The sequence below is a fragment of the Cygnus olor genome, chromosome 7 (genome assembly GCF_009769625.2).
Source record: "Cygnus olor isolate bCygOlo1 chromosome 7, bCygOlo1.pri.v2, whole genome shotgun sequence".
In the NCBI taxonomy this organism is placed as follows: Eukaryota; Metazoa; Chordata; class Aves; order Anseriformes; family Anatidae; genus Cygnus; species Cygnus olor.
In genome coordinates, this window is record NC_049175.1 from 12,141,756 (window position 1) to 12,164,988 (window position 23,233).

The 23,233-nt window shown below is 39.4% G+C and overlaps 1 protein-coding gene across 11 annotated transcripts in view; it reads right to left on the reverse strand.

Annotated features, from left to right (window-relative positions):
* CTNNA3 (catenin alpha 3) overlaps window positions 1–23,233 on the reverse strand; it is a 523,550-nt gene that overhangs the window by 481,162 nt on the left and 19,155 nt on the right. For all 11 annotated transcript variants that reach the window (XR_005821804.1, XR_005821805.1, XM_040564586.1 and 8 more), the window contains exons 3-4: window positions 21,875–22,067; window positions 11,249–11,415 (exon numbers count right to left, since the gene is read on the reverse strand). Coding sequence is in view for 9 of the 11 variants with exons in the window: in XM_040564586.1 (XP_040420520.1) it covers window positions 11,249–11,415; window positions 21,875–22,067 (360 nt within the window). In the remaining 2 variants the exon portion in view is untranslated. The remainder of the gene's footprint in view (window positions 1–11,248; window positions 11,416–21,874; window positions 22,068–23,233) is intronic.

Consider the following 23,233-nt stretch of genomic DNA (forward strand, 5'->3'; position numbering starts at 1 on the left):
TCGCCCCCCAACTAACAAAAAGCATATGCAGCTTCATAAAGGCCATGAACTCCTGATTTGAACAAGCATAACAGTAGATCCTGTTTTTCAGGGTACTATCAAGTTAACTTACTTACCATACTCTGCAAGGCTGAAGACTTTTAAATGTAGCACTTCTTTCACACACACTATTACTAAAAACAGTACTGGTACTTATCAAAGAGATGAACAATACCAACCCAGCTGTAGGGAACTGCAACAGAAATGATAAGATTTGTGCGAAAGGAGAATGGGAGATATCAGCACAGAGGCAGTCTGAAGGAACACAGCAAGGGAAGGACTCTCAGAATGGCCCATAAATTAGTAGGTCACCAGGATCCCACTGCATCTACCACCTAGGAGCAACTGCACTGCCATCCAGAACTGGAGACAAAGACTAGAAAGAACTCTCAGACAGGATGGGGACGCTGATGTCTGTTAGGTCTAAAAAGGTACAGGACAACCCAGATATGCACATGGGCACCAATCTAAGAACAACCCAGGAGATTTGAGAAGGACCTGACTACTGGTGCCTCTCAGCCTCTGATCTTCACAACAGATCCTGGTCCTAACATCTGGACACAAGCATCATGTGGTCTGACTGCTGGATGGACTTTCTGGACACAACACACATTCTGGTGCTTGGCAACAGAGATGGTCACAGCAAGCGTAAAACTTGTTTGTTTCTAGTTTTAATTTTAATCAAATCGAAAACCCATCCTTTAGGGTCTGATCAGGATGTTTGCTACATCATTGATATAAAGTTACAGAAGTATTTTGTACACAACTTCCTGAGCTTATAAAGTAGTAGCAAGATATATATACTCTTCCCTATTCAGATGTGTCTAACAACAAAAAAAAAAATTTTTAAACTCAATTTTATAAGTCTTCTTTTTCTAGGAGATATACTTCAGATTACTTTTTAAAAAAAGCTTTCCCACATACCACATGTTTATAATATAGTTCTTGAGTCCTCAGTGAAACCAGTATTTAACAGCTGCTATACAAGGAAAAAAAAAACACTATGAAGACTTCGCTCGAATAACATACACACAGATAAGCAAATTTTAAAAGAAGGTAGAGACAAAATATGAATTGGTGTATTGATTAAAAAACCCTAAACAGCAAACATCCTCAACAACATTTCTCCCGTTAAGGTAAAGAAAACATGAGCAGGTTGAAATGTCTCAGTCCCTACCTGATCCTAGCCTTGATAAATTTAAGTGATTTGTCAAGCACTCCGGGGGTTAATACGTCATGCTCCAGAAAAACAAAGGTGTATTCTGGTTATTCTACTGGTTATGAAACGATGCACAGGGAAGGAAGTTGCCCTCCCATGGCTCTGTTAGTATTCCAGGTCCAAGACCTAGAACAGCAGACTGAAGTCATTCACACCCGCAGTTACAGAAATGGAATTCTATCTTTTTGACAAGGTCAGACATCTGATTTTGCTACAGCTTCCTTGCTGCTTCAGGAAATCAATTCTCTGGCTTTTGCTGTTTCACCATCTGTAAATATTCTTCTTTCCCACACAAGCATGTAACAGCTGTAAAGCCACAAGGAGTTTAGAAATACTCTGTCATCTCAGCGATTAGCACCAGCAGTCAGTCTAGAAACACATTTTTACACTGATAACCAGGAAAAACTACATGGTTTCTACATCTGTCCAACATACTACCTTAGCTTACTACAGTTGCAAAGACTGTATGTGAATTACCTACTGTAAGTTGGGTTGTGGCACTACTGTCCAGGAAGTGAGGCAGATGACCCGAAGAAATGAACTGTTTTCCAGTCATTTCTGGCAAACTAAGCACTGCAATAACAACAACAGCACACTTCTGTGTACCTTGGCTAACACTACAGTCATTGAATTGGAAAAAGGAACCACAGGAGCAGAAAAAAAGAGAATCTCCACTCATCTTCAGTCCCTCTTTAAAAGCTGACAGCAGCTTTGGCAGCTAGTGCTGACCTGGATGTAGACTTCTCCACAACATGACTTGTTCTGTGGGCATTTAAGGAAACCTCAGCTGTGGACACTACTCAACAGCCACTAAGTAGGCCCACTTTGGGGATGAACAGCTGCAGATTTCAGCTGGCAATCTGCAACTGACAGACACATCCTGGAATCCCCAGGCAAGTCACCACTTCTCGTTTTCCACATGCTGTGGGCCCATATTTCAATCTTACTGCTCACAAAACTAAGAAGCAAGATAAAGCAGTATTTATTTCCATTTGTAATTTACCTTACTACACCTCATTCAGCACCACTCAGGGTTAACTTGAGACTTTCCAGTTGCAGTTGAAATGTTTACTACCAAAAAATAAAAGAATGCTTTCTCATTCAAAGTATACTGCACTGAATTCTCTAACAGCACAGCTGAGAAAACATAAATGCTAAGATAAACTGTAAAACTCTTAATTCTTTTCTGTTCAACTTCATTATCTTGCACATTTTCCCCCCTCAGATTTTCCCTCTGCTCCAGAGATGCTCTGAAACCCTTGAACCTGCAAAGCTTGCTTTCACCAATTCACACTCCAGCAGGGTGTCCTGTCAGGTGGAAGCAATTTAATTACATCATCTGCAAGCAAGACTGGAATAAAGTTAAATAAATTAAATTAATTAAATAAAGAAATAAATAAATAAAAACTGCTCCTTGATGAGTCTAGTAAACTGCTCATAATGTATCTGTCCCAGTCCACCATATTCGCTCAGCTCAAACCCATGACACAGTTCTCCAGAAACTACCTCAAAGCTCCTGAACCCTGTTATGGGGTTGAGCAATACTGGGTCACAAATGATTCCTAAACTCACTAGCTACTACAAAGCAGTCTTTTTTCTCATCAACACATTAGACACAAGTAGTGGAGCAGTACAATCATCATCCTCTTAAGGATGTACTTAATTCCATAGTTCCAATTCTTCCTTTGGCAGGAACTCTGCTAGCAAGCTCACTCGATTCCTCATGTCCTGAAGCAACCTGAATATTAATAATGTGTTTGGCTGTCTGGAAAGAGATCCAAGAACCAGCAAGCAAGGATGAACAAATAGAAACCAAGCATGTAATTTCAGGGATAATATACCTGAATAATAGAAAAAAGATGTGTGATGGCCAGCCTCAAGAAACTAACCAATTAGAGTAAGTCTGTCTTAACATGTGAGGAAAAGTTTAACTCAAAAGTAAATTCAAAAAACATGCCAACAACTTTAAGACAACTTCCGTATTCCCTTTTCACTGACATCAAAAGGAAACTGAAAAAAACTGCCTTGGACTTACAAAAGTTACCAGAACATCCTTTAAACCTTAACCATATCTGGATTTTCCTCTATCAGTCTGAACTACTATTTGTAGGTGAAGGGCAAGAAAACCCCTGCCAAGACTTTTGTCTAGAGGTGAAAAGTAGTATTAGAATTTTCTTCCTCTTTCTCACTGATAACCGAATGTAAATAACCATAAGGGGAGAGTCCAAAGAAGCTCTTTTTTTCTTGTTGCTTTTTCAAAGTACTTTGACCATAGTTTCTGGAAGCTGAGAAGCAGCATTCCTTTACTACTATTTTGCTTTCTGTGGCACTACTGGTTAATTGTCTTAATATCAGCACAAACACATCATATATTACTTTAAATCTTTTCAAAATACAGGAAATGATCTTACAAGAATGATCTATGGATTTAGTTGATGAATATTATGACATTCCTTTCAAAATAAAAAAGTCAACAATTGTAAAATTAGTGCCAAGTACCCTGGAACTAAAAAAAATACCACAAAGTGGACATCACACCAGACATTATGACCTGAGTAGTACTGCCAGGTGCTGAATGAAGGTTGAATACTTATCCGACCAGAAACTAACACATAATGGAAGCCCTAAATTACGTGAGGCAACTTCTACAGTCCCATTTTAGGGATCCTGAAGCACAAAAATCCCACCCACAACTCAGAAAGTGATGAGAATCCAGAATGAGGATGGACTGGAATTGTTACTAATATGGCCTCCTAAGTACGATGACCCTGTTAAGTACATTGAGAACTCCACAGTGTCCTCACAGAAGATGATCATGGTTCCAACTAATTAACAAGGGCTACTGTAAACATCAGGACCAAATTTCCTTCAGTCTGACAGGTTATTTAATGTAATGTCAAAAAGAGATGTGAGCTCTGACTAAAGGTTTTCCTGCTGTCAAGCTATATATGAGGGCTACCTGAGAATCCACTGGTGATTTTGTTAGCACCTGTTGTAGGCTTTCTATCTGCAGCAGAAGTTTTTTCTTCACTGTCCACCATCCTATTTTCATGAGCCCTGGAATCTCTGATCTTCTGCTTTATGTGATGAAAATCAGGCAATAGGTTCAAAGAGAAGAGGCTGAGGCATTCACAAAGTATCTGCATAATGCTTCAGCAGGAAATTATACTAAAATTTTGATACTTAAAGTCCACTATATTTAGTCTTTATTCAAATTAATTTCTTCAATTCAATAAACTTTACACTCTTTGAATGTTGTAGCTTAGCTCTGCACTTTTCTGTACAAGGTTGATTTGTTTACTATTGCTACCTCGTTTAGCTGTTGCAAGCGAACAGATTTATAACAGGAGTATTTATGGAATGAGTAATGGTATTAAAAGCACTTGATACCTGATTTTTAAGATCTAGTTTAATTAACACATTTTGATAGTGTTTCTTTGCAACAGCACTTAGCATCCTTGCATCCTTTCTGGTATCCCAAGGAAAGTTCCTGCACTAGACAAGTTAGACCTTGTTTGGCTCAGTCTGAGGTTTTGGTTCAAGTCAGTAAGTTGGATCTGAAGCATCTTGGTTTAGGACTTGACATAAGCCAGATCCTTGAAAAGCAGACAGATACCTTAAGTGGACAAAACTCACTCAAAGTTTAACAGGATTCCCTTGATACACCTGGGAATCTCAATATGCACCATGAAAATTAACAGCCTGTCAACTAAACGAGGCCAGGCCACAAAAACATAAGATCATAAATATGCAGTGCAAAGTACTTCATTTGCTTACAGCTGGACTTGTGGAAGGAAACATTAAGTATGAAGTACAAAGTCTTATTTCTGGTAATAACCATATAATGCCCACAAACAGAAAGAGGTGTGAGAGGCAGCAGATAATGCTTCAGTTTGCCAGTGATGCTATTTGACAAACCACATACCTGCAGTGTCACCTGCATGGGCGTCCAGCTAAGTCATGAGGCTGACATGGCCTGCTGCGCTTCCTTTACTTCACAGAATCATCTAGGTTGGAAGAGACCTCCAAGATCACCTAGTCCAACCTCTGACCTAACACTAACAAGTCCCCCACTAAACCAGATCACTAAGCTCTACATCTAAACATCTTTTCAAGACCTCCAGGGATGGTGACTCAACCACTTCCCTGGGCAGCCCGTTCCAATGCCTAACAACCCTTTCAAGTAAAGAAGTTCTTCCTAATATCCAACCTAAACCTCCCCTGGCACAACTTTAGCCCATTCCTCCTCGTCCTGTCACCAGGCACGTGGGAGAATAGACCAACTCCCACCTCGCTACAGCCTCCTTTAAGGTACCTATAGAGAGCAATAAGGTCGCCCCTGAGCCTCCTCTTCTCCAGCCTGAACAACCCCAGCTCCCTCAGCCGCTCCTCGTAAGACTTGTTCTCCAGACCCCTCACCAGGTTCACTGCCCTTTTCTGGACTCGCTCGAGCACCTCCATGTCCTTCCTGTAGCGAGGGGCCCAAAACTGAACACAGTACTCGAGGTGCGGCTTCACCAGAGCCGAGTACAGGGGGACTATCACTTCGCATTATTCTCATTATGGGCCTCGCTCACACTTAGGTCCAGTGCTGCAAAAGCCAGTTCATTATTCAATAATAAAAAGGAGGAATGGCTCACAGAAGTTAAACAGAATTTGCCATTCAAAATTTCAATCTTTTGTAGTGCAGGGCAGCAAAATTGCACTGAACTGTTTTGTTCATCTGTAAAATCTCTTTTAATATTGATGAATTAAGGAAGAAAAGCAAATTCAGTTTCCATTCTGACACAAGGAAGCAGTTCATTAAAAAAGCCTTCCTGTTTCAATATATACTGCTACTTTAGAAGACTAAATAACACTAAATAGACTATTTGATATCACCAGGAGATATGGTTAGAAAAATATTCAAAAACCTCTCTAAAATTCCATTTACTAAATGCAGACATTTATGAAAGATAGTTCTCAATATTTTGCTGTAATGGAATGGGCAAGGTGCCTATTTGTAGATGTTTATGGAGAGTGTCACACCGCCTCTTTCATTCAGGAAATGTCATAATTTTGCTCTCATTTTAAGAGGGTCTGAAGACATGCATTTTGATGATAAAGCAGATACTGTTTGTTTTGCATGCGTTTCCTTTTATCTGCCTCCAAGGAAGTTATAAAATAAATTTCTCTGGATCAGAATGATCTGTGCATGCTTGAGATACAAATAATTGTTGATCAGACAAGCTATTCTACATTTTATTGACTTCATTACTTTACTACCAATAAATAATTTGCCAAGAGAAACTGAACTTCCAAGTTCGTTTTTACTAATCCAGAATTTGCCCTCCAAGATTAACACTCATAGAAGGAAATTTCACAGTGTCCCTCCCATATTACTCTCTTATAAAGCACGGCACTTCAATGTAAGTGTTGCCGTAGCAGCAGAAAAATTATAACTACTCAGAAGAAATTCAGAAATGTTCTTTTTTCATCATCAGCTCAAAGACAGGCTACTACAATGGAGTTCTAGGTTCCTGACTAGAGCATGCAGACGGCTACATAGTCCAAATAAATAAGTAAAATAAGTAAATAAGTCAGCTACTAATATCCCACCTTGCGACTTTCTCAAAATACTTTTCAAACCTCTTCATCACCAGACATAACACTGATTTCTCACACTTGGTTGTACTTGTAGAAACTGCATGCATTCCACGTTGACCTATTGTATGAACAACTTTTGCATCATAGTTATCCCTAAGCTCTATTCTTAAGCTTTCTTCATTTGGAAATGATCGCACAGCTTTACAATTATTTTGATGAGAAAAAAAAACAATAAATAGTAACTTCCATAACATTTATGTTAAACCAAACCAGAAAAGTTCTACCTTATTTAAAGCAAGCCCTATCCATTCAAAGTAAGCCCTGTTTCTTTCACTCCCCCTCCCCTTATACCTGGGTTGCACCAACAGTTTGTATAAAGCTTATGCAAGCTTATGCAAGTTATGCAAGTCAGGCCAAACACCTTAACCAGAAGAATGGGTAAGCCTAAACCTCTCTTCTTTTATGCCACCATAATGTTTCTCCTCTGCTCAAAACATTTTTAATGCTGATGGATACCCTGCAGGGAAGGGAGGAACAGGCAGCACCATACCCCCAGTGCCCAAGTTCACAAGTTGCTTCTCATCTGTAGCCCTTCTTTTCCCGACAATAGTTTTAAATAACTATAAGCAAACATTTTACAAAGATTGCACTGTCTGAGGTGTTTGTGAGAAGTATGAAGACTTAAACTTAAGTTCATCTACAAGCATGACAAGAAGGGGAAAGAGGTAAACAAAACATGCTGGCTCAGCATGAAATGAAATAGATAAGAGAAAGACAAACTGCCAATGCACTTTGAATGAAACACTCAGAACTTGTTACTGTCTTGCTGTTCTCCCTTGATCGATAAATTCAAGCAGTTCCATTAGTCTGTTAATTCACTTAATTAAATATTGAGCATCACTAACCATAATGAATGGGGCTGGTAATGCAGCTCTGAATCCAGGAGTGAGATCTGTGAAATGGCCCTTTGTCTGACTACATTTTTCACAACTCAGTTTTGATTAGACTTCCAACTCCAACCTAAGTAAGGGAAATCCAATGTGGACAACTATTTAAACAGGCAAAAGTTGTTTAAAGAAACCAACTATTCTCATCACTGTGATGCACTTCATTTTCTCAGTCAACTTTAATTAAAATAAGCGTTTGTACTGCACCATCATACTCTTATTAGGCTGCAAATTCCACAAATGGCTATAAACGTGCTATGCTCAAATACAATCGGTCACTGAAGCTTTGTGCTGGCTCTGACATGCTTTATTTTATATCCTCTTTGCTGGGTGGAGATTCCAGAAAATGAAATAAAGAACCAAAACTATTACTACCTTACTAGTGAAATTTCATAAAAGATTCTCATGTACACAATGGTATGGTTTGGGACATTTTTTCATTTGGAGTGAAATTCTTGACAGGTTTATCAAATTCTTCCAACTAAACTGACTAAGTTTCTACTTTAAAAGCAGCATATCAATATTTTTCTGACAAAAAATAGGTTTTTCATTATTATATTCTGCTTAACAGTAAGATTTTATTACATAAAAGCAAAAAAATGGTCCCAAGTCTGAGCAGCGTGTTTGAGAGACATGGACACACTGGAAAGAGTCCAACATAGGGCCACAAAGATGACTACGGGACTGGAGCACCTCTCCTATGCGGAAAGGCTGTGAGAGATGAGACTTCAGTCAAGAAATGAAAAGGCTCCAGGGGGATCTCTTCAATGTCTGTAATACCTGAAGAAAGGGTGCAACAAGGACAGAGTCAGGCTCTTTTCAGTGGTGCCCAGTGCCAGGACAAGAGGCAATGGACACACAAGAGGTTCCTTCTGAACACCAGAAGCACTTCTGTGCTGTGGAGGTGACTGAGCACTGGCACAGGCTGCCCAGAGTGGTTGTGGAGGTTCCCTCGTTAGAGATAGTCAAAAGCCACCTCGACACGGCCCTGATCAACCTGCTGTGGGTGGCCCTGCTTGAGCACGGGTTGGCCCAGATGGACCCAGAGATCCCTGCCAGCCCCAACCATTCTGTGATAGCACAATAGTTTTAGAGGCTACCAACTGGAAGTAGCTGAGGTTCATCTTTTTTCTTAGGCACTCTTAGAATGGTAGATGTGACAGGTAGCACTAGAAGAGCCTCTATATAACAGCTAGTCATATTGTCATTGTTTCCTTGCTATTCTTGTTGTAAGATTACAGAGGAAATTGAAGTTTGAAAACCCAGACTGTACTCTGTCAGTAGAAGTAAGCAAGTTTTTAAATGTTTTGAATGACAGTGCTGTAATTAACCAGATTTACTGAATGAGCAAGACTAAAAACTTTCAGCACTTTGATAAATGGGTTTAAAAAATAACATACATAAATAATGCCCTATTAAATATTTCATATTGAATGAGATTTAATTAATATTCTACAGAGATCTTTGATAATGCTGGATTAACTTCTTTCATTTTATATACGCAAACAAAAAAATTCCCTGGTTAGAGTTTTCATTTCATTATTCTAATTCAATTATTTTTTATTTTCCCCATTTTTTAAGTTAATTTTGGCTTGGTCCTTTAAACATCTTGATTTTATGACAATTACAGAGCTCAGAGACATGGAAATAAAAAAGCAATTAAAATTCTCATCTCTTCTCAAAGGATTAATAACAGCTGTAACATTCTTGTCTTTGTGAAGAGAAGGATAAAATGGTCTGAGCATTAAGCATTAAAACCTTATGAGAAATTCAAAGGGAAACTGCTAATGACATTTTTTTTAAAGAAAGCTGATTTTCAAGTCATATGAACCTGTAGGCACTGAGAACATCAGACCTGATACAGAAAATACAAAGTATTTTCTATGCTACAGCCACTGAATATAATGCCTTTTTACTGGAGCAAGCCTACACTAAAGAAAAAAGGAATTCCTAAGGGAGTTCTGATGTACAATTATTGAGGTTAAGGACTCTGAAAAGAGCAAAATTAAGAATCATTAAGTACTTTAGTTTTATTTAAATCTGGCTCAGTTGGTTGGCATTTAAAAGCTCTTACCATTTGAAGGTGGTTCAGTAGCATATATTGAAGTTACCTCTAAGTCTTCTAAATCTTCTAAATCTAATCTAAACCTACTTGTAAATCTTCTAAGTCCATTTTCTAATTAGATGTCAACATAAAAAGAAACCATTACAACTAATACCACTGTTGGTATGTTCAACAGCCAGAGCAGAGACCAAATAAGCATGGAAATGTACCATCTTCCCAGGACTACGGTAAGTCCTTTTACACAGGCATTTTGGAGTGTTATGCCACACTAATTTATTCTAAGACTTAGGTAAGGAATTTAGTTCTTACTCCTATTAAAAGAACTAAATTAAAGTATGGAAGAGAAAGATAACTTAATTGTACTCCTTACAATGTTGGAGTTTTTCTGAATGATTCTTTGCATTCTTTTGATTTCCAGTTATAGTTGGCTTTCATTTTCAAATGAAAATCAAGAAGTGAATTATAGGGTTGTTTAGAAATACTGAAATTCCAGGAAAGAAGACAACTCAATTTTAGTTCTCTTATATAAAACATTCTCAAAGCATTTTAGAAGGGTGCATCTAGCATTATGAAAACACATATATAAAAATGGAATGGCAACCAATGAAAAATATCATTTAAAATTTTTTTCCACAAGCAGTACCAAAGACAGGGCACTGTCTTATAGCTGGAGAATTTCATACGTATATAGCAATATAAACTTTTCTGCAAGACAGTACTCATTTAGCCTGTGCTGCACCTCTAACAACTGTCCAAGCTGGATGTTTCAAATGAAACACTGAAACCCACAAAACATTGCTTTATTATTAAATAGTGTAGGATGAAGCAACACTTCTTCCTACCCTGATTGGGAGCTAAATTTTGATCCCCCATCCTCAAACAACTACAATTAAGTCACTGCATCCTCTAGTGGCAATGAGGTTCTGTTCAAAGCAGTGGTGCTGACTAACCACCTCCATTTTTGAAGCATTATGAAAACAATAGAACTTTGATTTTTTTTTAAGCAGTCTATCACTCATTACTGAAGATGCTAGGAAAAAAAAAAAGGAGCATGAGTAGAATATTTCCTTGCTCTTCCCAGAGAATACACACACCAGACAGAGAGTGCAGTAAGCAGCCAGAGAAGAAACTCAGTAGCATTTTGGGAGTCAGAGGCAATGTTGAAGTCACATGGAACACTATGGTTGACATTAAAGGAACTCACATTTAAGTAGACAGGAAAGTATTCTGATGTTGAATTGTGAACAGAGTTGTGGTTATTTCGCCTAATTAAGTAACAGTAACAAACATGGGTTAGTTTTATAAGGGAAAAGAAGAATGGGACTAACATTTGTGTACAGAGAGCCAGGAAAATAAAAGATGACCCAGTTAGTTAAGTCAAATTCTACTCACCACAGTCAGATGTTCCAGTAAGTATGCCACATCAACCATATCTGCCAGAATAAGAAGCCGGGTGACAGCTGTAAGAAGAGATCGTGCTGCTTGAACAACAGCCTGCCTCTTAGGAAGATAGCAGGGATCACTGGTAAATGCCTCTGCTGATACCTTCAAGGCTTGACCTGCAAAATGAAGACAAATTCACTTAGACTATATTGCAAAACTCTGGAAAAAATAGTTAAAACTCAGCAATTTTCTGGCAACTCACAACCGTTACCAAAAAATCTGGTATATTTTTCTTGCCCTCATGCCTTGGAATGAAGGTCTATTACTGTAAATCACGCAGAATATGCTTCATTCTGAATGATGTTCCGTTTCTGTTCTTCTGAATCATTTAATTCTGAAATAACTCCTTTGGAAATCACCATCAATCTTAACTGTACACACCAAGGCCAGGGGCTCTATGTTAAACTGCTCTAGTCCCTGCTTTTTATACCATTACATACTTTGCTGTCCTTACTGTTAAATAATTCTGGGTCACAGAAGGGAGTCAAATACTACCTTTCTCATTATAAATAAAAGTTAACAGAATGAAAATCTCATATACCCAAACATCTGACACCAACATAAAATATATTAAATCTAAGCAATGAGGCTAGCAACTATGCCAAGTAGATAATAACATACAGCTCTACAACATGAAGTTTCCCAAACCAGATTTAAATGCATATCATGTTCCTGTCAGCATTCAGTCTTTGAACCCCACACAAACCATTCAAAGATCTTTGGATAGCACATAAACGTCCAAATTCTCCCTCTCCTGTCTTGTTCATTAAACCAATCATTTAATTCAATTACATATATGTCCAAAATTAAATAATTGCTAGTAAGTAGCAATAAAAATATTGATCTTAAATTAACTCTATGCACACTACAAACCCTATCTTCTGTTGTCCCAATAGCCAAGCTTTTCATTAAGCTTTGAAAAATCCAGACCACCTTCTCATCATTGACATCCAGCTCTTACTGAATACTCCAGTGATTGCACAGCACGCCAAATGAAGCGAGAAGCCACAACGCAGCACAAACAGGTGAATATTTAATACATACCCTCCTACTCAGACATATTTGTGTCAACTGCCTTAGGCAGCTCCCAACTTAGTTGGTTTGTTGAAGAAAACCCAAACACATTTTGGATGTTGTTGTCATGAGTGTGCCAAAGGTCTCAAATTTGGGAAATGTGGTTCTCAGCACTGCAACAGGTTTGTTTGTTTTCCTGCTTCTCTTTTTTTTCCCTTGTTTGTAAGCATCTCAATGTTCTTTGTGTGCTGAAGAAGTCCCTAAGCCACTACTTTGTTTCAGGAAAAAAAGGGTAAGAGCTGGAACTGAAACATCTAACACATCCATTATGTTTAAAATAGTAATTCTGTTTGCAAGACGTGCAAATTTACCTGATTTTTTTTACTATTAATTTGTAAGAAAAGGTATCCTAGAGAGCATTACCACACAACATTTTAGCCCCACAGGACTCCTAAAGCACGTGGCTTAAGGCCATGCTTACAACTCATTTCACATCCATTTCTACAATTTTCTTCTTCTTGCACTACACAGGCGTGAGTCAAGAGTTAGACTACATGGACATCTGCAATACAGAATTACTCCAGCCAAGGTTGAAATTGAGTGGTGTCAATCACATGGAACTTTCTTTATTCAGGCTGGATCTAATTCACCATTGACAAATGAGTGAGCAAAATCAGAAGGATCTGAAACATAAACCCCCCAGAACGAGCTGGACATAAGCTGGGACAACCAGATGAACAAGTATAAGATGCCGAAGGGACCACGATCCCAAAATATAGCTCCGATGTAGTCTAGGAAGAGAGCAACTATGAATATACAAGCAGCAGAAAATGACAGCTCCAACACCAAGACGTTAGAAATTTCTTAAAATGCTGTAGACAGCATGACAGTTCGATGCAATTTAATCCATTTTATTGTAAATCCCATCAAGTAGATTTCTTCCCTAATTATATTTGTCACAAACAATGAAACACAAATGACAGAGTGCTAATTTAGTAGCATAAATAGGGAAGCAAAAAGATAAAGTATTCATAGGATTTCAGCTATTTCAGACATTAAAGGGAAAAGAAATTGAGAGGACTGAAGTCAGGATACATCTTAACTACATAATTAACGGAAATCAGATACCTCCAAGGCACAGCAAAGCACACACAGATAGATGATTCCCAAAGTAAACACTGTTACTACCATAAGCTGATCAGCTACTGACTGCTGCTGTCAAACACTATTTGTGCATGTGCATACCAAAAATGAAAAAAAATAAGTCTATGCTCAGGCACAGGGAAAGGTGAAAATACAGCTCAGCCACAAGTTTTGTTTGTTTTGTACACCCATGCACTTTCTCTAGCACTAAAAAAAAAAATAATAAAAAAATTTACTTGAAAATACCTTTAAAAATAAGTGCTCCTGCTAGCAAACTGCTGACTAAGGTACACACATCTGCTGGGCTGCTAGTCAAGGGCAGGTTGTCTGTACAGAGACTTGCAGTAACGCCACTTCCTGCAGTTGGTGAGCACCCCTCGGAGACAGTGCTCCAGATGACACTCAGGCAACAGCTAAATGCTCTTCCTTGTTTTAGACAAAACCATCAAAATAATGCTTTCTTGTTTTACTTCTTTGAATTTATTTTCTTTCTTCTATTTAACCCTAAACATCACATTCTTCTGTTTTTACATCTAGCTTTCTCCTTTGGCTTGCAGCAGTGTGAAATCCACATGGAATGCAGTGAATTTGATGTCATTCTTGTGTCCTCCCACAAGGAGGTATTGCTGCCAAGAAAGTCCTGTCACCCACTCCCATGAAGCCCACCCTTAAGGCTGGTGGATTTACAGTCCCCAATAAACACAGCTGTCAAAGGGAACCCATGAACTAAAGGAAGAAGGGAAGCAGGTACGGGAGCCAGTAGAAGGAGAGGATTTCAAATCTGATATTCCCTGGGATAGGCAACACATTAAGCATCAAAACATGTTCTTCCATGCTCAGTTTTCCAACAAGTAGATTTGCAGCAAGTGTGGTTTTCTGTGGCTTTTTTTTAAACACTATTGAAGGATGGTTTTGTTTATGTAACAGTAATTACCATGTGTTTGGGGACCATAAAGATATGAACTACTGCCAGCTACATCTAAAACAGGGATCAGTCTCCTGGCTATTAAGCTCAGATGAACAAATACCTGTATGACTGCTACTGTCTGCATATCTTGTAGTAGCAGGTCTTTCAGTAGCGATTCCTCTACAAGTACTTCAAAAGCCATTTGTCATTTAGGAGTTCTAGTCTCAAACAAAAGAAAAATCAATGGTTTATACTAACAACTGAAAACTTACAAACCTTGATTTACACTAGCATTCCACTTATGCCTGCAGAAACCAGAGAAGGCTAGGAATCAGTATCACATCAGAACATAAAACCCACACCTTCTAAAAAGAAAAGATGAAAAAAATACTCATGGCCAGTATGATCGCCTGTTCTGCTCCCCCAGATATCATCTTTATCTGCTACAGCCAGGCAGCTGAAACTAGCACCATCAGTGTCAAAGCTAAGCAGATGGATACCTCCTGCATATTCTAAATATTCAATACCATGATAAATCACCTTGTCGCAATATCTTACAGTAGACATTACAGGACATTTTTCTCCTGCCAGAGGCTCTTACCACATTGTATTCTGTTGTATTGCAACTATTTTACTGCTGTATATTAGGAAGTTCTACTTCCACATTTCATACTGATCTTCCTGATGTGTAATCAAAGCTACCACATACACCCCCCACATGCCTTACACCAACCTCTTCATTTCCCTTTTTATACTCAGGGACATCTGAGCCCAGTGATGGAGCTGTCAGAAGCTTTTCTGCTAGGGTACACTGAACAAGTGTACACCACAGATGATTTTGAAGCCACTTTTCTAATTTCTGCCTCCAAGAATCCAAGTCCCCAAGATGCAAGGCATACATGTACCTCTTAATGTAGGATGAGAAAGCAAAACCCATTAACCTTTTTTTTTTTTTGGGGGGGGGGGAGGGATAAGAATACAGTATAATAGAAGTCAGCACTATTCCCTTTCTTTAGTAAATACCCTTACAGTGCCCTCCCCATTTTTTCTTTTTTTTTTTTTCCTAAATCTGTGAATGGTAGTTTATTCTCTGCCATGGTGTTGCTTCCCGTTTTGCTGTCAAAAGAAACTAAATATGGACATTTGAAAGGTGTGCCCCATCCCCACTCCACACCATTTCCTGTTGGAAGGTAACTGAAAGCTCAAAATATAACTCTAACAAGTAACATGCTTTCAATTCACTATGTGTGATGTAAGGCTTATCTAGGAACACACTTGAGACACGATAACAGCTAAACCCATGTAACACTGACACTGCAATAGATGGAAACAACGGAGGCAACAACTGTTGTGTCTCTGACCATATATAGTCAGTCAGCATGGCAATAAATACCAAACATTTCAGTTACGCCTGTACAACTGCTTGAAAACTATAATAGAATCGCACCTTAATGTAAATGCAAGTATGACACTGGACTTTAACATACATTCCTAAGATAGTGTTTCTCCATATAAATTGCATCACTGTTTTGTCTTCAAATTGATTAAGCATCAGAATTGGGACACTAATTATAGCCTGATGTTTAGTGTCAGAAGTGTTCATGGCTGAACTTACAGGTTTCAATTATTTTACAATTAATTTACAACATACTATAAGTCAGAAGGCAACTTCTTGAAATGCTGTATACATGAAATCTAATGGCAAGAGTTTTTTCTGAATACTTATAGTTGGTATTAATACATTATTTTAGAATAAAAATATGGACATGAGTGCTCTGTAACAAAGCTGCACCAAACCAGATCACCAGGAAATCCTTGCAGTTACCAGACTACTGGATTCCTGTGTGATGCAGACTATCAACAGCCTACACAGGCCTGCCTGGTGACTCGTTTAATAAATCACAGAATCACCTAGGTTGGAAGAGACCTCCAAGATCACCTAATCCAACCTCTGACCTAACACTAACAAGTCCCCCACTAAACCAGATCACTAAGCTCTACATCTAAACATCTTTTCAAGACCTCCAGGGATGGTGACTCCACCACTTCCCTGGGCAGCCCATTCCAATGCCTAACAACCTTTTCGGTAAAGAAGTTCTTCCTAATATCCAACCCAAACCTCCCCTGGCACAACTTTAGCCCATTCCCCCCAAAAAAGAAGCACCCACACAACCCCTGAGAATCGGCAAGAGCTGTTTATTGCCGGGACATCTTGCAGGCAAGCCTGCGGGATGTCCGTGGTGTTTGGTGGCTCCAAGCTAATGCTTGCGATGGAGCCTGAGCAACGAGTAGGGGGCTCACTGGGCACTCCTGCGATGCTGGTGGTGCTCTCAGATGGCATAGCACAAGGACATGCCGCAGTAGTCCCAGGCCTGTTCTGGCCGAGGTGGATCCACTTCCACCTGCTCCTCCACATCTGGTGGATCCAGCTCCACGGGCTCCATGGTGTTGGGCAGAAGGCTAAGCCAGTCCTTGCCCGGGACTGCCCAGACGGGATGCCTTCTGTCTGGGACATTTTCTGGTCAGGGTGCTGAACCAGGGGGTCGTCCAGTCCCACGTCTCAGTCCCATGCCACTGTCGGCTTCATTTTCATGCATGGGTCCGACGGTGCCCTCTGGCTTACGGCCATTACTGGGTCCCACACTGTGCTCCGGACTATGGGCACGCCCCTGCTCCCCGTGGCTGTCTGCCTGATGCTCCCGCCTTCGCCCCACGTCACCGTTGCTCCTATGGTAAGGCCCAGGCCCCCTGTCGCTGGGTGTGTGAGGGGCCGGCCTGTTCCCCGCATTGTTGCAGTGTCAATGGTACCGCCTGTATGTGTCTGTGGGCTGGGCGCCAGAGGTCCCTTGGGCACTGGTGTCTCTTGTGCCGCCGGCGCTATCCCTCCGCCCACGACACATCTCCTTCTGCTCAGGTGCATTCCTTCTTGGTGCTTCACTGGACGGCATCGCCGTCCTCGCACACCAAGGAGGCCTGCTGCTCGCCTTGCTCTTCTAGTCTTCCTCCTGCCGCACAAGCTGGCAGTCAGAGGGCCTAGATGCTCAGCGAATGCTGGGCCAGCTGCAGGGGGCCTGTTTTATAGGGCCTGCAGCAAAGGCGGGGCAGTGGTGGCCACTGTGACCTCAGCAAGCCTCTGTGATGGAGTGGCCCACATGTGGTCAAACGCGGCTGTATTGGGAGTGGCCTGGAAGATGCCCTCACGTGAACAAGGAGGAGGGTTGGGGGGGCTGAGGGCCCCTTTTCTGGGACTGGCTTCCCTGGGCCATTTGGCTTGCCAGAGAGAAAGGCTGCCCCTCGGCCACGGGGACTGCCCTGCACCTCCCATCCTGTGCCCTGGGTTTATTTTTAACACTGCTTTTTAGGCAATTTCATTCTATTCTTTATGGAAAAGAACAGAAGCAAGGTGCATCTTCAGCCCTAATTCCCACATGCACTTTGTGCTCTGAGTGAAGAATTTCTTCCTCACGTCACATCTCATCTAGATCTCCCCTCCATTTGTTCAAAGCCGTTATTCCTGGTTCCCTGGCTACACCCCCTGATAGAGGCCCTCTCCAGCTTTCTTCTAGGCCACTTTTATGGGTAAGGTTAGGTGGCAAAAAAGCAGGACCTAGCAAATTGCAGCCTTATCTACCTTATTCCACATGACGTACAATCTGAGTTATGTGGGATATACCAGTCAGAAGTTTTAAACTCTTTGCAGAGGCCTGCTTTAGCTTGACTGTTTCCAAATAAAACCTGCCATTACTTAACCAGACACAGAAAGCTTTAAACCAATTGCCATTATCAATAGGAAATATTGATCCCAATCTTCATACAGTTATAAAATAGTAAGGGAATATATAAAGAAGAATAGCATTTGCTTTTTTGTTCATTGGTTATTTTTTGCAACTATTTTTACATGCTAAATATTTGGTACAAATTGCTTTCTCCAGTGAGGGCTTGTATAAGATTAGTGTGAAGTACTGAAACAGCTAAACACAAAGAAACCTCCAAACCTCCTGAAGTTGAGCAAATAGCCTGTGTGTGCTCAAGCAAACAAACAAGAAACAAAAACATATCAGCACTACTGTGTTCAACAGTAAATGCATGCCTAGGGATAGTTCCAGGCAAGTCAGCCATCTCCAAAGGAATGTATTTAATAAAACCTAATTGCTATAAAAAACAAAACGTAGTTCAACAGGAGATCATGGAAAATCAAAGCAACACTATAAAGGACCAATTGTATTCTGTAACTATCATAGATTCAGAAGATAAAATAATATTTGTAGCTCAAAAGAACTGCACTGTGTAGGTAAAATAATGTATTGCTATTACTTTTACTCTCAAGTTCTCTCCCTTCGCAGTTTATTAGTAAGTAGCTTTGAAACATTTATTTTCTCCAGAGTTCTGGCCAGCTTACATAGCAAAATTTCAATGGCATGTCAAAAAACATTGTTAGATACCCAAGAGGAAAGCCGGAGATACATTTTTTTGTATCTCTTTAATAAACAGAAGGCTTCTTTACAGTGTTTGGTTGAACAAAGAAACAAAAAAACAACACAACTGCAGGTGCCGTTATAAGGAGATGCAAGCCAAATCACCGCAGGAAATCCTGATTCACATCACCAGAATGGAGAACCTTAACTTGGGGCCTGACCAGAAGAGACAAGGAGTTTAGTAGAGTTCCAGAAGGTCAGTCAAGATGTGTATGGAAGCAGGCCTTGAAAAGTACATTAATGAATTGAACCTCAAAGAAAAATGCAGCAGACCTCTGTATTAAGGTGAACGCCTTCAAGACTATCACTCCTCTGTAAAACTTTCCAGAGGTTAACAGAAACTAGACTTACCCAGGGAATATACCTGCCGTCCATCATAGCAAAACTTGCTTTCAGATGTCACTAACAAGACTCAACTGAATTTGAGACCAAAATCTCATATACTGACACTGTTTGTCAAGACTGTAATCAGTGAAGCCATAACCACACCCCTGTTTCTAAAGACATTAGATGAGTCACTAGTACATCAGATGTATTAAATACATCATCTTCTATTTCTCTTCTCTGCTCTTGAGTTTTATCCTGTTAATTTGCCCCTTTACTCCCCAAAATATTATTACGAACAGGATTTTTGTCAGCAGCTTGAAAAAAGTTTATCACTCCTCTAAAAGGAACTCTATTAAGGAGCTCCAAAAGTAGTAAAGCAGCATTTTTGCACTGGCCATAAATGTTCCAAAGTAGTAAGGGTATAATTCTAATGTCACAGTCTCCCCCTTAACAAGCTCAGTGAATAAGATAAAAATGTCAGAAGAGGAAAGATTTTATTATTCTTTCCAGTTGTTTGTCTACACAACTCTAGGTCTGATAGTTTGGTTCACATCCGAGTGAAATTACCTAGGTCGTTTCAAAATTATAGTATGTAGTAAAAATAAGCTGCAGCCAACATGCAAAAAATCATAACTGATTTTAAAGCATATGAGTATCTGCCAATCATCATGAAAAAATATACCCAGAGAAAAATAATGGCATGAATGGCAAGTGACTGCATGCACAGTTTATCAGAATTTGTGACCCAAACCCTTTCAAAGAGCTTGAAGTAACAGGAGACATTTAACAGCAGCAGAATGCTACTTCAGCAACAGGCAAAGTTACATGTGATGTTACATGCTGCAAATTTAAAACAACGCACAGCTACAAAGCACTAAAAATACCTGCAAAAATCAACAAACTGCTATTTATTGTATGATTGTTCACCATCTTAAAATTAACTTGAACAGTTCAGCAAATCCTTGGAGGAAGATGGGGCTGCAAGCAATGCAATTTGTCATTGCATAATGATAGGTAATAACATTGATTTAACTTTCTTTTAAAATGTATGAGGTGTACATAATCTACTTTATGTATTATTTATTTTTGTAGTCATCTCTGGTCTTGGCTGAGAATCAATAAATAAATAGAAAATGTGAAATATTTTTACATTATCTAGGTATAAAAATCAATATGAAACTATATATTTTATTCTTGTCTTGTGTTATCGACCTGGAATCAATAGGCTAACATTTTAAGACTATTCCAAAATAAATGATTTTTCAAAAAGCTCAGCTGATCAGTGTGACAGGTAACAATGATAACAGCTGGTTATAATGCTTTTAATCTCAAAGTACCTTACCTCAGGGTATCTCAGACACCATACATATAGATCAGACTCCGAAATGCAACCATCTCTGAATCCAGAAGAAGCCAATAGCTAGCAGTGACCAGCCTGAACCACAGCACAGACTCAGAAATTTTTCCAACTCCACATGGAGGAGGAAGACAACACACCAAAAAAAAAAACACCATCACCAAAAAAATCCTGAAGTTGCAGCTTTAGTAAGGGCAGGGTGATACAGAGACCTGATTTAAATGGCCAACACAGTCCTTCAGGCACAACTTGTCACATAACATAATACATGCTACACTGCTTAGTGAAAAGGTGACTCAAGTCCACTTTATTGGGTGACAAAACCAATCCTGATTACTAGCACACTCAATACTATAGCCTGACAGTTTTCTGCTGCAGACCATAATTCTTTGCTTGTTTATTGCTGCTCATTTGAGAAGACTCATCAGCCACTCTTAATCTGATCCCAGGCAACACTTGGGCACCACTCACTTCTAAAACTCATAGAGTGCTGGTTAAAGGATATCATTGCCAAATGACCAGGCACTAAAAGCATTACTTTTCTGTCCCCGTTTTCCTTCAAAACCTTCTCCTGAATCAATTTTCAAGGACAATTTCCAAAGAAAGCTGTTTTAAATGTCTGTCATCCGACTTACAACTATTCAAACCTGAGTTTATTAATCACCCAACTAGGTCCGATTATCCATGAGGAAAGCAAAAATCAACAAAGAAACAAAGAGCCTGAAAGAATGTGACTAATGATGTGGGAGCCTGGTTGGAAACACTGAGATAGGTCATCAGGAAATGGAACATGGCAAGAACTGGCCAAAGATAAGCTGCGCAATCACAGTGAGACAAAACAGAGTAGCTTAAGGAGTCAATCATCCTCCTACTTCCTACTAAAGTCTCAAAATATAACTCCAAACAATCCTATTGCATCTTCCTTAATGAAATCCTTACTACTGCATCCAAGAGAGAATGTCTTTATTTAAAAAAAAAAAGCTTCCTTCTGAAAAGGCCATCATCTCTGATTCAGGGAAACCATTCTTTTCAAGAAAAGCACTGAAGTATGCATCAATTTAAACTTGTGCTTAACAGCCAATAAAATTGACAAGGGGGATCCTACCTTCATTAGAAAAAAATTAAAACAGGCAATACTGCCATTGATATCAGTGCTTCTTCATGATAAGGTCCACTTTGTATGTTTTACCTTGTATACCGGTGGTATATGAGAGCATACAATCAGACTATTTACAGTTCAGACACTGCACACGAAGACATTCCTCATGGATATCCCAGCTTCATTTTGATACCAAATTTGCTTTGGTAAGCTAATTCCTTATGGTGCCAAAGTTATTTATCATAACACTTACTCTCTTTTCGGACATCAGCCAGTGCTACATGAAGTTCCTCTTTAAAGACAATCGCTTCCTTGGCAATTTTTTCCCCTTTGTCCAGCAGATTCCAAGTGGCTTCTTCCACAGAAGCTAACAAGACACGAGCCCTTTTGGAACGTCCCTTTTTCTTACTGGAAGGATTCTGGGGACAGTTCACTAGTGTTGTAACCTACGTTTAAAAGAAACAAAAAGACAATAGTAGTTTAAGTTCTATAATAAGTAAATTTATATCGTTTTCAAAGTCTAAAAATATCATAATTGAGAATAAACAATAGGATTTCCCCTGCTTCAGATAGGGGCAGGCAAGCCCAGCACGCATAGTGAGAATGTGCAAAATTATCAAGTTTGACAGAATACTTAATATGGTTCATCTTTACATCCTTTCTCTAAGATCAAAGCAAATACAATGGAAATATCATTGTCATATTAGTCCTGCTGTAAACTCTTGACACGACTTCTTATAAAAGTTTCCTCATGGTATAAAAATTACTACTGCTATTTAAGGAGGCTTCAGCCAAGCAGGCATCAATTTTGCATCTTCCCACACTTCCCTCTTCAGTCTCAAAATGCTTTCTATCCTTACAGACAAAGGCTGCAGTGGCCAAAACTCAACACTTTAGAATTCTGAGGAGCATTCAGCATTAGAATTATACAAAATTTTAACCAGAACACAGATTACTTGTCTAAATTAGAGTGTTTTTTAACAGTGCTCTTTAACATCCATAAAGAAGTTATTTTTATATAGCATCCCACTCCACATTCCTCGCCATCTCAGTACAACCTCCACACACCAATACAATGTTTCTAACAGACTATTCTCTGAGGCATTGCTTGAGCTGCCAGCAATATGGGAATGCTCCTAGAAGATTTTTAATGGAAAGTGTTATATAGATATCTCAAGACATGCTCTATTTTAAGTTCACTAAGCATCCTTCTGTTCTGTGCCAGATCATGGACAGTGTCATATGAAGTACAGAGCTAGTCCTAGAATTCAATGAACACATTTTATATGTACAAATGGCTTAATTTTATTAAATGGCATTCCAGTCATCCTAAATCAGTCCACTTCTTTGTGCAGTGAGGGAACTGATAACAACATCGTACAAGGAAAGCAAAAGCTATGTCAGAACTTCAGTCCAGCCTGTGGTTTGAGCTTGTCTATGGAATGGTGCTCCCTCCACATCTCTATGAGGGGAAGATCCAGTGCCTTTGCTCACCTTTAGATCTCCTGTGAATCCATGCACGCTCGCCCTTTTCATCAATCAGCACTTTCAGAAGTAAATGACAAACCTTTCTCTGGGAAGAATTTCTATTAATTCATCTTTGAAAGAAAAA